This window comes from Numida meleagris, chromosome 5, assembly GCF_002078875.1.
Source record: "Numida meleagris isolate 19003 breed g44 Domestic line chromosome 5, NumMel1.0, whole genome shotgun sequence".
NCBI lineage: Eukaryota > Metazoa > Chordata > Aves > Galliformes > Numididae > Numida > Numida meleagris.
Genome location: NC_034413.1, coordinates 41,755,154 through 41,770,050, shown reverse-complemented (window position 1 = coordinate 41,770,050; position 14,897 = coordinate 41,755,154). Strand labels below are relative to the sequence as shown.

The window sequence follows — 14,897 nt, the reverse complement described above, 5'->3', positions numbered from 1 at the left end:
AGTCAGACTGCAGCTCAGGAGATGGACAACCAAACATCTGCCTATGAGGGAGGCACCCCAGAGGCACGCTGACACAGACTGTTGACGCAGTCACAAAGTGGATCTGTGCCTTTGCAAAATAACTAAGATTTTTGCTTCTTGCAAACACGCTGCGATGTGTGCTTAGATATACTTCCTTCAAACAGTAAGTTGTTCTAGTTTCATGGTCATCCTCCCCTTAGCAAGGAAAGTGGTTTCCATCTGCGTCTGCTCTCCTTCCCTGAACTGTAAGAAAATCCCAAAATGAGCTTTCTACAGAGTTTGCTCTGCTCTCTCAGCATACACAGCGCTGGCAATTTGCAGTCTACAGATGGTTGGCATGAATAATAGGTACCTAAGAACAAGCAGCTTTCTGGTCTTCACAAGTGCATGGACACCCCGTTAGGACTCTTTCCTGATAAAACATGGATATGTTAACTCGTTCCCTCATAAATCTTAAGAAACTGTGAATTCAGCTCATTTTGAACTCAGTGTTGGAAAGTACCAGCAGAAGACACGTGCAGACCAGATTTCAAAGATTAGATTTTGAAACAGAAATTCCCTGGAACTCAAAGACCTGCCCTTTCCAGTTATTCTGCTGCCATTATGGCATAAAGTTTGATTGCCACATTCTTGAAGTACCCTGAGATGCCAAAGCAAAGAAAGACAGGCGAAAGTGAAAAGCTTGATTTTTAAATTTGAATACAGGCATTCAAATGAGTTTTATTTAGAAGCATCTCATCATAGCTAAGTACTGTCCAGACGATGTATTTTGGGAATTCAAGTCAGCTATCCATTGTCAGACATGTACGAATACAGCTCATTTCCTAAAATACCAGTATTTCAAAAGGTCAAAGGACTATATAGAAACAAAGCCATACACATGCCCATTTTAAACACCAACCTACAGCGTGCCAAGAAATCATCAGTTGTGCTGCAGAGCCACTCACGAGAGCTGATACACTCCCTCTTCTAGAAATGCCAATATCTCAAAACTGACACCACTACTTGTTAGCAGTGGTCTGTGAGATTCCACCTAACTGGGATAAACAGATCCAGAAAATAGCTTTTCCACATAACATCTGCCTTCCCAGCAGAACTCCACGATAAACAAACAAACTAAATGGCTTAAACCCTTGAGCAAGCAACAAGCGCAGTAACATTCCAGCACAGGAAGGAGAACACCAAGGGGTAGTGGGAGATGGTACAGTAGCACCTCAGGGACTGAGAGAGCCTTCATCCTCCCTGTTCTAGGGAAAAAAACTAACCCCAGAGGAACGGCCTCATGATGACAGCACAGAGAGCAGTCAGGAAATCTGATTTCTTTCTTGGCTTTGCCATGGCCTTGTTACGCAAGTTTGGACAAGATCTGCTGTCTCTTCAATTTTCACTTATGAGATACTCTTGATTATACTCCTCTCTCTGAGCTTCTCCTTTATTGCAAGCACTCACAAAGGCAAAGTCTGCCTCCTTGGCGTGTTTATCCCGAACCTGGATCAAAAGGACTCACTGGATGGTTGGACTAGATGATCTTAGTGGTCTTTTCCAGTCTTAATGATGCTGTGACTCTCACTTGAAGTTTATCAGTGAATCTGCTCCGTAGCATGACAATACTGCCAAGCACTAACATTGCAGCTGTGGAAATTTAAATTTCCATCGGGTCAAAAGGCAGCAACACAGGCAACGCCTTCCTATGAATTTAAGGGCTTAAGGCCCTGAGCAGAAGAAAACTTTAAATCACAACCCAATGGGAAAAGGAAGCAATGTTCACTACACTGCTCCTCCAAGATGTTGGAGATGCAAATTCTAAGATGCTCTGATGCCTACTTTTTCCCTTGATGAATGAAAGCAAACCCAGCAGCCTAGGGCAAGATGTTACCACTACCGTATATCAGTAAAGCCATTTTTCCTGTGTCAGAGTTAATCTTGGAATATCCCAAGGGTCCAGAAGAGAGGAGAGTGCAGCTGCAGAAAGCCAGGGAACACTGCCAGCAGCAGCAAGGGCTGCAGAACAGGAGCTGCAGAGGCTGCCTTACCGATGCCATCTGCGAAACCTTCTCTGGACCCGTGGCACCCAATGCAAAGCAATCTTCTGCGGAGTTCAAAATCATGATGTGTCTGCGCATGGTCACTAAAAACTTTCTGAAAGTATACTTCACATCACATGCGGCAGCTCAAACAACAACAACAAAAAAAACAGTTTCTTGCCCATGGTAGACTGCAACAGTCCATGAAATAATGCTGCTGCAAAAACAACTCCTGCAGTAAAATGTGCAATAGATGCAGGACCCTGCAAGTGTGCTTAAAGCATGCTAAATTCCCAAGGCCCAGCAAGGCTACTCCATTTATTTGCGTACTTTTTAACATTTAGCACAGAAACAGAAAACAAGAAAGTTCTTGTAAAGTAAAGCTGCTAGTGGGGATACAGCCTCTTCCAGCCACACAGGCCAATTTTAATAGTCCAGATACACACCGTGCGCATTTCTTTAGCAGTGGTTAGGTTCACATGAACTGAGTTCCTGAGATTTGGAACAGCTTCAGATCCCTAAGACAAGCGATTGAAAAGAGAAACATTAAAGTAAGATCAAAGTGAAGCGTGACCAGATTTTGTTGGAGGGAATCCAGAATGAAACACTGGGGCAGCACTGATTTTTATTATTATTATTATTATTATTAATGTGACGTGTGCACTAATCCTCAGCAAAAGGAATTTCTGCCATTGGAACGATCAAACTGGCATTTCCCAGCAAATACAGCATCTCCCCAAAGCTCCTGGTGAGCTCTGAAGCGGCTGCGGTGACCAGCGAGATGCTGCAGATAAGGAAGTACATTACCACACAACTAACTGGAAGGGAAGCCAGCGCTAAAAATTCACTTTTTGAAAGTCTAGTCTGTGGTAACCTGAACTTATAAACCAAACTGACATATTTGGTCTTACTCTCTCTCCATATAGAGAGAACCCTCTGAAGTTTCCCTTCTCTTCAATACTCCTGAATATATCTCACTCTAGCTCAGTCGTTTCTGTTTGTATAAGTGAAGAAACACAATACTGGGTTTCTGAACAAACACCACTTATCCCAAGATGATTAAAACATTCTGCCTCAAGACCACCCTCCTTCTGAGCACAGCATTTCAGGCCCAGAAACATGCTGAACGTTGTAGCATCGTTAGTGTATATCCCTGTCATGCACCACAAACATTGATGGCTGCAGTAATGACACAAGAAACTAAGCTCAAGCAGGTAACATAAAGGCAGAATTGCATATCTACATCCCAAAGCAACCAACCTCAACACAGCAGCTCGTGTCAAAAAGGATAGCAAGATCCTCTTCAGCGCAGGCTGGGTCCTGCAAGCTGCTGTGCGAACAGCCCCAACAGGCTGCGGTAACCTGCAGCAGCCAGGATCAAGCCCTTAACCACATGGCGATCATTTTAGAGCCCTGAAGTAACAACGAAGCATTTTGCAGAGAAAGGTGCTCAAGCACAACATGCTGAAGCAAGTATTTAAAGAGGATGCGTGTGTACAGGTTATCAGGTTTCTCTTTTAAGTTTCTGGAGGGCACAGACTTCACTGCTCACTGAGTATTACTGCAAACCTTGCGATCACCCTGACAGAGCTCAATGTTATTACTAATGAAGATGATTAATCACCTCAATCCCCCACCTCTCTGACTCCGAATGCTGACTCCTCTCAGAGGATTCCTGCAGAGGAAGCAATGATAGGCAAAACCTGTAAAGTAGGTAATGAGGAAGTCAGCCCGAAGCAGACATGAGCAATTTTAAGGACAGCATTTAAATACCCTGCAACATCAGTGTTTGCTAACTTTGGAAAAGATAAAGACTTGTTTTCATAAGCAACTGCAACTGGGGATTGGATAGTGCCAAGAAAACACATGCCTCAGTGCGAACAAGAAACAATAGCAGAAAACATTAAAGAGGGGACTCATTCCAAAATATTCCATTATTTCTGTACAGACAAAAAGTATCAGTATGGATAAAAAATGGGGAAGGAAAGTCTCCCACCAGGCTGCAGCCAGGACTGGCCTATGTGCTGAGCGCGAGGACCATGGTTTAACAGCACTTGGACGTTTTTGCTGCTATCTCTGCTCTGTGCCAATCTTTCACTAATCTTTTGTGTCTGTCAGACAGCATGCACCAAAACCACTAGTAAATGTCCAAGATGTCATCATCACCTCTGTGAAGGAACACACGAGGTTTTGGGGCAGAGCCAAGGCTGTAGCAGTTGGTGGGGCCCTACAAGAGGCATTTCTCACACTGTCTTCTCTCTTTTTTCTAAGAGCCACACCAAAGTGGCAAGCAGTGCGCAGGTAAGAAGACCCCTTCACACAGCCCACAGTACCCACCTGATTTTTTGTGATCCTTACTAATGTTTCCTTTACTTCTTTATGCAGGTATTGCATACAGTCCTATGCCTCCGTTGTCATGCTTAGCATTGGGGTGTTGTACGAAGAGGAAAGGAAATAAAGAAATGCCCTGAGACAAGCAGCTCTCCTGCTGCTGGGCACCCTGAGCTTAAAAGCAACCCACTTCCTGGCTGCAAGCACCTTGGCTCTTGCTGAGCGATCACGTCCGCTTATCAGGGTGGGCTGATGTGAAGGGCCAAGGGACCAAGAGGATTTCTGATCAGATAACGCGCAAAGAAAGACTCAGAGTGGGGCAAAATATTTCTCATTACATCAGATATTGCTGGTAAAGACACACCTGCGGCACACAAACCCTCCCTCACACCCAATGCAGCGGACTCAAGGCCCTCACCGGTGGCAGCTGCAACAACATTATTGCTGTAGGTCAGTAGCTTCCCTCACCAAGGAAAACTGTGGAGGCACTGCTGGGAAAATTGCTCGCAGCAGCAGAGGCATCCCCGAGGGAGGAGAGCGCGAGGTGTGGAGGAGCACCGTGTGCTGGGCTACCATCAGGGACAGCAAGGAGCGCTGCAGGCAGCAGGACTGAGAACTGCTGTGGCTGCTGAGCGCTGCTCGGTTCTATGAGGGTTTCTTCATAAGGAGGCTGATGAGGAACAGGGTGGCTCACACCAGACATCTGCTCTCATCCCCAGCCCTTTTGCAGCACTTCACCACCCAGCTCTGGCCCCAGGCTCTGTGGGTGCCCCTTTCCCCCTCCTCAAACACCACTTCTAAACCTGTACAAGTCCTTCAAAGCCTGACCAAGGGCCCCAATCAGCCTCAAAAACAACCTGTAAAGGCCAATGCAATTATGCTGACATAATTCAGAAAGTGATGACACTGAGAATAAAACTGAACTTCAACCAGTGCTATGACCATATTACAATTAAAAATTTCCCAGCAAGCTGCATTTATGGATCCCAATACCACAAAACTCTTTTACTCACACCACCAATGAAGTTTTATGGAGGGGTGTGATCATTCAAGGCCAATTCATTTCAAGACAGTCGGTCTCATTCACGTATTTTTGTCTTCCACCCTCTTCCTCCCAGCATAATAACTGGAAGATCAGAGACGGGTGCAGCAGGAACAAAGCCACTGTGCTTGACTGCAATCTGGCAAACTCCTGAACCATGCAAGATCACTAAAAAAGGAGTGAATCAATAACACACACAGTTGAGCAAAGTCAAACCAGAAACAACAAGGCTACCCCCAAAACACCCGAACAACAGAGATCCCTGGGAAGCCCCCCAGCCTGCGACATAAGCACGCCACAAGGCTAGCCAACTGAAGGCAGCCACAAGGATGCTACCTCAAGCAGCTAGCACTGAGTTATTATACTGGAATGCCAAATATTTAATAGCTCAGTAATAAAACAACATGTGTTCAGTACCATAAGACTGTTCTTGCCCAAAGCAGCCCACAAACTCCACGTGCAGAAAATACAAATTAAACGCTGACATCAGAGAAAGATTCTGTTTTGCTACAAGAACAAAAAGCAAACAAACATTTTGTTGTCATGAACAAAATGTTGACCTCTGCTTCTCTGGGAAGGCTTCAAGAAACAACATAACTGCGGGGAAAAATGTGCAGGGCAGCAGAACAGAGCGGCGTCTGGCCCTAAAGGCTGCCAATGTGCCCACACAGCACGAGCCCCTCCAGACTACTCCTCCAACACAACCCATCCAGTAGGAAAATCAGTTGCAGAGAAATATATACACCTCAGTTTATCCCAGTTCCCCTCTATCACTGGGAATTCACACACAGACAGATGCCCACCCCCTTCCTCATTTGTCAACATTCCAAAATGTAAAGGAAAAATAATTGCTGGGCTGGATGGGCTGATCACATTTCAGTCAAATTAATGCAAATTAAAAACAGTAAGTTCAGGGAGGAGGTGTGGCAGAATGAGTCAAAATTCACCCATGGTGTACAAGCTGAATTTTATGAAGGTACTTAAAAGTTATGTGGTCTCTCAGTCACACATTTTAACCGCACACACTGCTCTCTGTGACCTCCAAATAATCAACATTCTATGTGCTAACTGCACTGGTCATGAATTACATTTTACTCTAAGTTAAAGAAACTCTCCCTTTGTTACTGATACTTACAGAACAGAAAGTGATTTTATCAATAAAAGGTTTAAGAGCTGCAAAAATAACATCATAGACTATTGCAGCTTTTTAATGAGATTTTTCTTGGTCAGACATACCCCAGGCGTTTCTAGACATGACTAAACTCCAGGATTCCCGTTCCCAATTAACACATTCATTACCCAACAAGTCCTCTCCCCAGAGCATGAGATTACTGCCGAATATGATGGTCTTTAGGAGGGTAATTGGCCCAGCTCCAGCTTCACCAGCCTTTATGCTTATTTATACAGGCACGGCCTCCAGCCCAGTATGCAACCTAACACCCAAGTCCATTAAACTTTCCATCAAATACACTTAAAAACGAACAACAGGCAATCAGGCTGTAGTCTATTCTGATTGGCAGCAGTACACTTTTTTTCCTTGTTTGCACCACGGCACGTGACAACTTTTAGCACTGGTTCCTCTTGAAGAGCTCACAGCGGTCATGCCCAGGCTGAAGAGAGGACCACTGGGAATCCAGGTCTGACTCAGCTCTTGCAAGGGGAGTTCTGGCAGAGAAGACTTGGCACTAGGATTTCCGACATGAAAAATTCAGCATAAAACGTAACTACTGTGATAGAGACTAGGAAGGACAAAAACTGTATTGTTTTCTGCTGGAATGAGCCCATTTATCTTGTCATCTTTGGCAATGGAAAGAGACCTGGCGCTGTTTGCAGAGAGATTGATCTGACTCACAACCATCTATAGGGCTCACTAACATGATTATGCCATGTCTGCTCAACTTTAAAGCTTTTTCAAAACTACTCACATTACAGGTCTCATTCTTCACAACAAACCCCTTTGAAGGTTATTACTGCAGCCTGGTTTTAAAACTAACATATGCACCACAGACACAGCTATTGGTCCACAGAAAACTGCTTAAAACCTGATGTTGCAAAAGCTGCAGGCAAGTGCTGTACAAACATTTCAGTCCACTCATATAGCTTCATTTGGACACCATTTTTGGTAATGCCTAGAAGTGGGTACTGACATAAGAGGTGATCTTACAATCCCAGCTGAATCACGAAAGGCTAAAACTGTTCCCTTCCAAAGGGGCCTGAGGAAACCTGCAGTCTTTGTTGAACACCAACAGTAGCCCTGCACCGGTTTAACTCAGCTTCACCAGGACAGCATGCAAACTACAGACTTTACACGACACAGCAAACATTGCTTCCAGATGGAGCAAAGACTCCGTTGTGCTCTTCTAAGTCTAAAAACAGAAATGCAAAGTGTGGTTTCCATGAGTGAGGGTTGGGGAGAGGAGAGTGGCTAGTGATAAGGGAAAGGGAGAGAAGAGTTTGAAAAGTAAGACCTGGTTAATGCAGCGAGAGCCTTTCCAACTGCTCTGTACTTAAGGCAGCGATAGTATGAGATTTGCAGGGCATTCAGCTGATGTGAAAAGTAGATATTATTCCCCGAGTGGTTTAGGAAACAAAACTATGCATAACTTGTCTACGTGGTCACAGCACGTGCATGGACGTGAACAGCGATGCCTTCCACCACTAACGTACCAAATGCTCTAATAGTTGCAGAGATCTGCAGCACTCTGCCTTTACAGCATGGATTCACAAACAGTACTTCTAAAACCTTAAAAAACTGTCACACGATCAAACAAACCCAGAGATAAAAAGGGCAAATGACACTGCAACATGCTACTTTTGCAACAAACTACAATTCAGCTACACACACACACACAGAACCCTTTGTTTTTGGCAGCAGTTCAAGCTTCTCAGCAAAGCTCCTTTAAGTATTAGTCTTTCCCACCTGCAAGGCAAAGGAACGTACACTGCTAGAGAAAAGTGACACCTTGTATCACCTGCCAAAGCACATAATACAGCTAATTACACTGCACTTCAGCGCCGGAATGGCAAACTGAAGGAAACACAGGTTCCATTGTCATTGCCTCACAGAACTGCTTGAAGACGGTTGTCAACTAGCATGTAACAGGTGATAAAAATAAAACAGATTACCCATTTGTCATTCGAATTGATTTATTTCCACCCTAAAGTATATAAAAGCATGCAGATAAATATGTTGCGGTCCATAGCAGTTTACATGAAAGGTCTTGAGCAATCCACTCCCATGTGGTTTATGGCAATCCTCATTAAGAGATTGCACAGGCTGGGGTACTCTCACAAAACAGGTTTGTGTACACAGTACTTTAGACAGGACTTTCAAATATGACCCAAAGTTGGGGCAAGGTAGGACTGCTATGCTCAATCTTCAGGCAAATGTCTCCCTTCTCTTTTCCTTCGTATTTTCTCAAGCTAAAGTAGAATGAAATCATTGCGTATCCCCCACTGTTAGTGTAGGTATTAGGAATACAGCACTAACCCTAACATTGAGGTCAGTTATGCAAGCTACCAACAGGATGAAAACCTGCATCCCAGAAGAGGCAGGCACCGCAGGAGTTTCTGGGAGCTGGATGGAAGAGCAGCAAAGAGGAACCCAGCAGCCACCTGCCTGCATCGGCACCTAAGGCTTAGTGAAGGGAACAGGCTACATCTTCAGGAAACAAGAAGAAACTTAAGAGAGAAATTTTTGGAAATGTAACTCAAAGTCACCAGGGAGAATTCTTTAACCGTTCTGGAAGAAATCTCTCTCTCCATAAACACAGATTCTCTTTGGTTTCTTCTCTAACAAGGTTTGCATGGTTCCTGAGAATCCTCATCTTGCTTCCATTTTCTAGTTAAACTAAACTGCCAGTCCAAGCATATAGAGTGAGTAAATGGAGGTGAAACAAAAGCAGATAGGTGCAACTGTACTTTGGCAGGATACCATTTCTATAGAAAAAAGGGAACAGGCCTGGTTGAGTAGGAAAATTAAGCTGGAATAACGAGCAAAGAATGAAAAACAGAGGTACGAAAGCACAGACTATAGTAAAATAAAACTAAAAAGGAATAGAGGAAGCAAACATAAAAAATAATACAGATCCTCCCATGCTGGAGGATGGAAAGGAAAAAGCATAATGAAACCATGAAGATCTGAATGCTTAGCAAGAAGTAAAAATATAGTCATACTAAAAATTAAAGGGGGGATATAATTAAATACAGAGCACATCTATTTGATTGTAATAAGCTGCAGACAATTGCTTGCAGCTCAAAGCTCTATTTTGGCTTAAACATTTCAGCTTCACTCTTGAAAGACTTATCTTTCACCAGAGGTCTTGCAAAGTCTATACAGATCATTAAGTTCCGACAGTCTTTGCAACACTATGCACATTTTAACAAAAACGGAACAAAGAGATGAAGAAGGAAATGAAAGGCTTAATTGGAATCCCAATTTGCCCCTTCATTCCCCAGCCTGTGCTTCAGCTGTCAGTTCACAACCTCTCTCCTACTGATCGTCATTCAGAGATTAATATACCTGAAGGTTTTGATTACTCCCATGTATATCCAAGCTCGTTACTAACTTAAAATCAACCCATTCTAAGGAACACAACTTTTTTTTTTTTTTCCTGCAATTTAAAGGCAACAGGCACCACTGAAGGCAGCCCTCGCACATTTCAGGCACGCATTGTTTGTACATCAGCCTGCTCTAACATCCTGGAGATGTCTTCCCTACTGCTTATTTGCAGCCGCATCCTCCTTTGACAAAAGCAGTATCAAAATCAGTGTTACCAACAGTTCTGGAACTGTTTCTTATGAAAACTGGCGATATGTTGCACGACGGGGGAAAACAAAAAGGAAAATCATCCCAAGTGGAAACATTCAAATGCAAGAAGTCCATTATGGGAAGGTCTACAGCTCTTAGAAGAGAGACAAATTCAGACAAATTTTGTTTTTTTCTTCTTGTTTTTGCTGTTTTGTTTTTTTTTTTTAAAGAAAGGCAAAACTGTCCCTAATGCAACAGCCTATCCACATCCTAGATACACACACATTTCAAGAACGACGACACAAGTCTCCAGAGGATGTTATTTGTTAACAATACTCACATATACTTCATTGTGATCAAAGCGCTTTTTCAGGTTATTGATGAACGAATCTTCATTAAGTGGCTCTAAAAGAACCATATCTCCCACCCCTATCATGTCATCTAAAAGTGACGTCTTGACCTCCATTTTGGCCATTTCCTCCTGCAAAGAAAGAAAAGAAGAAAAAAAAGAGCAAAGTTAGCTCAAAGTTATCCTAATTATTCACAGGTGTTAACCAGCAGTACTACCTAAGGTTCACAAGTAAAAACCCATCCAATGACACTTCTTTAAAACGTCTTCCTCTTGCGCCTCAAATTAAGGCTTACATTTGTCCATACCCTGCTGTGAATTTCCTTCTCACCTTACCCGCATTTCTTCAACCTAAACATCTTTTAAGCAGAAACCAAGCAAGTAAACTCGAACAAAACCCCACTGATTTATCTGAATTCATGAACAACATACTCTAGAGTGCATACATTCCATTACAGTGCTGCTCTTGGTTACCTGAGGCTATCAAATTATTTCATTTTCTAACCAGACTCAATGAAGTTACATATTTATTTGTAAATTTATTGCTTAAGAGAATATCCTAGCCAGGCAGCAACAATGCAGCTGATGAGCAGAGGCTACATCTACATAAATGGAGTGGCAAAAGGCAGAAGCAGGGCTAAAACAGGGGACTAGGATCAAAGTAACCAGTGGTGGTAAAGTAATTCAGATGAAGAAGTCAAGGTGAGGCCAGAACTCAACACCTATCTGATCCTCCCAGGTGCTTACCCTTCCCATCCAACTGCTAGAGAAAATACACTGAGTCCTCCCAGGAACTCCAGGCACCCAGTCACCAATTTCAGCCATTATCGTGAGGTTTGGGAATGAACACTGCAGCAGGAACAACTCTGCTGACAACACAAACCAAGAACCCACTACTGCACAGCTACAGTGACACAAAGCAGCAATGGAACATTCCCAGTCAGCTGTAAGTTCTCAGCTAATAAAGACTACCAAGCTGTCCTTGCTCCCCACGCCACCGCAGCATATTTAAAGTACTTTTTTCTCAGTTTCCAAAATGTCTTTTAGCAGTTTGTGCTTCATGCAATCAGTATTAACTCACCATTGTAGCTAACCCATTCGACAGCTAAACTAAGACAAGTGAAGCCTTTTATCTCTTGCTTGTGTCCATAGCCACTACATACCGATTAATTTTTGAGCAGTGAGTGATATTTGAGGGACATTAGATCACGACTTAAGTCACGTTTGATGTTTTTCCAAATTCAGCGAAGAGAAGCACAGCTCCCCAGGCAGCTACGGGAAGTGCTACAACAAGGGCCCCAACCTGAACCAAGCCTGGGAATTGCTAGAAATTCACATGGAAAAGCAAAAACACTGATGAATTATGGTAACTAACCAAAGCTGAGTCAACTCCGCTAAACAAACAAAAAAGCATTCATTTTAAACATAAGCGGTGGATAAACATTTTTTTTTTTTTAAGAGAAAAAGACTTTTGTTTTTAGAAGTTCACCTCTCTGAAGCCCCCCAAATATCTTAAACATTCACAAAATCTTTCCAGAGGTATCACTTCAATTTCTGCATCCCATTAAGACGAATTCCTTACACTACCAGTCTTGTTTCTGTGACCTCATAACTTTCTGCACAGCAACAACTAAAGTCCAAACAATTTTTGAAAGCTGAAAAAAAAAAAAAGTCCTCAAGTATGGAACTTATTAAATAATAGGTCTATAGCCAAAAAAAAAAAATAAACCTAATATGGGCAATCGCAACCTAAAATTAAACTTCTAAATAGCATACCTCATCTACCATTGTGGAATGACATACCACCTACCACACTTTATGCATCACCGCTCGGGAATTTCAAGACCAGAGCAGCCAAACCCATCAGGACCGCTTGCGTATTCCCAACTTCAGAGGCACAAAGACACTGTTTCTACTACTAAAAGCTGGATCAGAAAGTTGTATACAAATATTAACTTACCTATACATTTAAGAATTTCAATTTTATTGTCATAGACTTATTTTCAGCTTATTTTTTTTTCCACAATAATTTAACATCACACTATGGTAAAACTATTTCACAGTGCTAGAAAATATTCCAAGTATAGATGATCAAAAACGGACAATATACCTATAGATACCCCGTTAAACACCAAAGCCTCAAAAACATTTGAATTGCATAGTGGCTAAAGTTTTGCATAATATCCCTAAAATTAGTGTATGAGCACTGTCAAGAGCAGCCAACGACAATGTCTGAACTCATATGAAACATTCTAAGATTGAATGTAATAAATAACTTAACTTACTAGAAGCAGTTGATAGGACATCAACATATACAACACTTTCAAAACACAAAACACTGATTTTAAAAGTAGTTCTAAGGAAACTCAAAAAGTTGACACTACACAGATTTTAAAAAGCATATATAAAAATATACATAAAAAAAAATGTGCTATAACTGCAAGATGAAACTTCCATCAAGATTCTTTAGCAGTACGTCACCAAGCTCAGAAACTCAGTCCAAATCCACACCCAAGTATTTATAGAAATCTTTCCTCATCAGTCCCGGTGAGCTCGTTCACCACAGTTCGGAGAACTGTGCACCAAAGCTACCTGCTTCTTCCTCCATACACACTCTGGCATCCTTTCACAGGTCCTCAGGAATGATGTTCAAGAACCAGGACAATGAGAGGACTGGGACCAAAACATGCTCTCAGTGGCTCAGAGACCAGAAACAATTAAAACCACAGCTGTGCTTGAAGGGGTGCACCAGCAGACAGGAAATTAGGTTAGAGGAAAGAGTCAAAATGGGTTATATCCTTTAAAACAAAGACACTCCACCTGAACTGGCCCTACAGGAAAGCTGTGGAGGGACTTTTTATGAGGGCACGTAGCAAAAGGACAAGGGGAAATGGTTTTAAACTGGAAGAGGCTAGGTTTAGACTAGATCTTAGGAAGACATTCTTTACCGTGAGGGTGGTGAGACACTGGAACAGGTTGCCCAGTGAGGTTGCGGATACCCGCACCCTGGAGGCGTTCAAGGCCATGTTGGGTGGGGCTGTGGGCAACCTGGTCTAGAGGGAGGTGTCCCTGCCTATAGCAGGGGGGTTGGAACTAGATGATCTTAAAGGTCCCTTCCAACCCAAACCAATCTATGATTCTGTGTTTAGTTATTTTCCTAGGAAGTCTCCCGAATGGGAGATTTCTGGAGGGATGGAAGTGAGGCTCTATCTGAACTGGGCAGTAATTTCAAACCAGAAATTATCCATTGATTTAAATAATGCATTGCTTTTGTGCCTGTAACATGTCATTTTGTTGACATTAAGAAAAACAATAACATTGTACTAAAGATTACAGCTGCCACTTACGGAATTTTTAATACGGCAACCAATTATCTCAGCATAAAAACAAAACCCTTCTAGCACTTACAGTCTAAAAATTAGATTCTTAGTCAAAGGTTTCCTGAGCCCTACCACACCCACTTACAATCTTCCAAATTTACCTTCCTTATCCCTAAAGTACACACTGGCAACGTTTCAGAACATCTCTCTTTTCTCCAGCCATTTGCCAAATCTCTTCCTCCTCGCTCTGGTTTTGCATCTAGGCCTTAACTCAATGAAGTGAGAAAAGTTCCAACGCTTTTCCATTCTCAGGGAATTAAAAAAATAAAAAAGCTTGTTCGGTAATCCCTCACAGCTTGACCTATTTTATGATGGACGCAACTTTCTCTGCAGGAGAAGGGCCAGATATGCTACATCCATAACACGCTTTTATCCACATGCTGTTAGACATAGGTTTTTGAAACACAGACAGATGTATCTATTGCTTGTAGGGCCTGAGGGTGCCATCCTGCGCTAACGTCCAGTGAGGCCAGCTGGATCTCATCCTGTCCCTCTTGGCCTCAAAGACACCAAATTGAAAACTACACTCTTCCCGAGCCACAGCAGTCTTATCATCAGCCAATCTGAAATGAGAACTAATGACAGCTATAAATAGAAGATGATACAAAGAACAGGCAAACCCCCAAAGCCTTGTACAACTACATTCACATTCCTCTAAGGGGAAATGAAGTAATGCCACATTATTGGCATACAGCACACTATGGAATTCTCCAGGTTTTTCCACACCGTCCTCATACAGTGAAACAACAACAACTGCAGCCAGGCAGTCCTCACTCAGCACACATTTGCATTTGCTGCACTGGGATTACCACTGGCAGCAGCAGGGCTTGCTAGGTTTTCTGCAGCATTGCAACAGAGCACAATTTTCCTCCCACCAAAACTGCCATAGCAGAGGTACTGTGAAATCATATATTTTAATAATAAGAGAAAAAAATAAAGCCACATTTCCTGACATCAACACATAGGAAGATCTCGATTCCACCCAAAGAAAATACCTCCT

At 42.7% G+C, this 14,897-nt stretch overlaps 1 protein-coding gene across 8 annotated transcripts in view; it reads right to left on the bottom strand.

Annotated features, from left to right (window-relative positions):
• MYO1B (myosin IB) overlaps positions 1–14,897 on the bottom strand; it is a 97,076-nt gene that overhangs the window by 72,621 nt on the left and 9,558 nt on the right. For all 8 annotated transcript variants that reach the window (XM_021398171.1, XM_021398166.1, XM_021398167.1 and 5 more), the window contains exon 2: positions 10,509–10,649. In XM_021398171.1, the coding sequence (XP_021253846.1) occupies positions 10,509–10,643 (135 nt within the window). In that variant the 5' untranslated portion in view covers positions 10,644–10,649. The remainder of the gene's footprint in view (positions 1–10,508; positions 10,650–14,897) is intronic.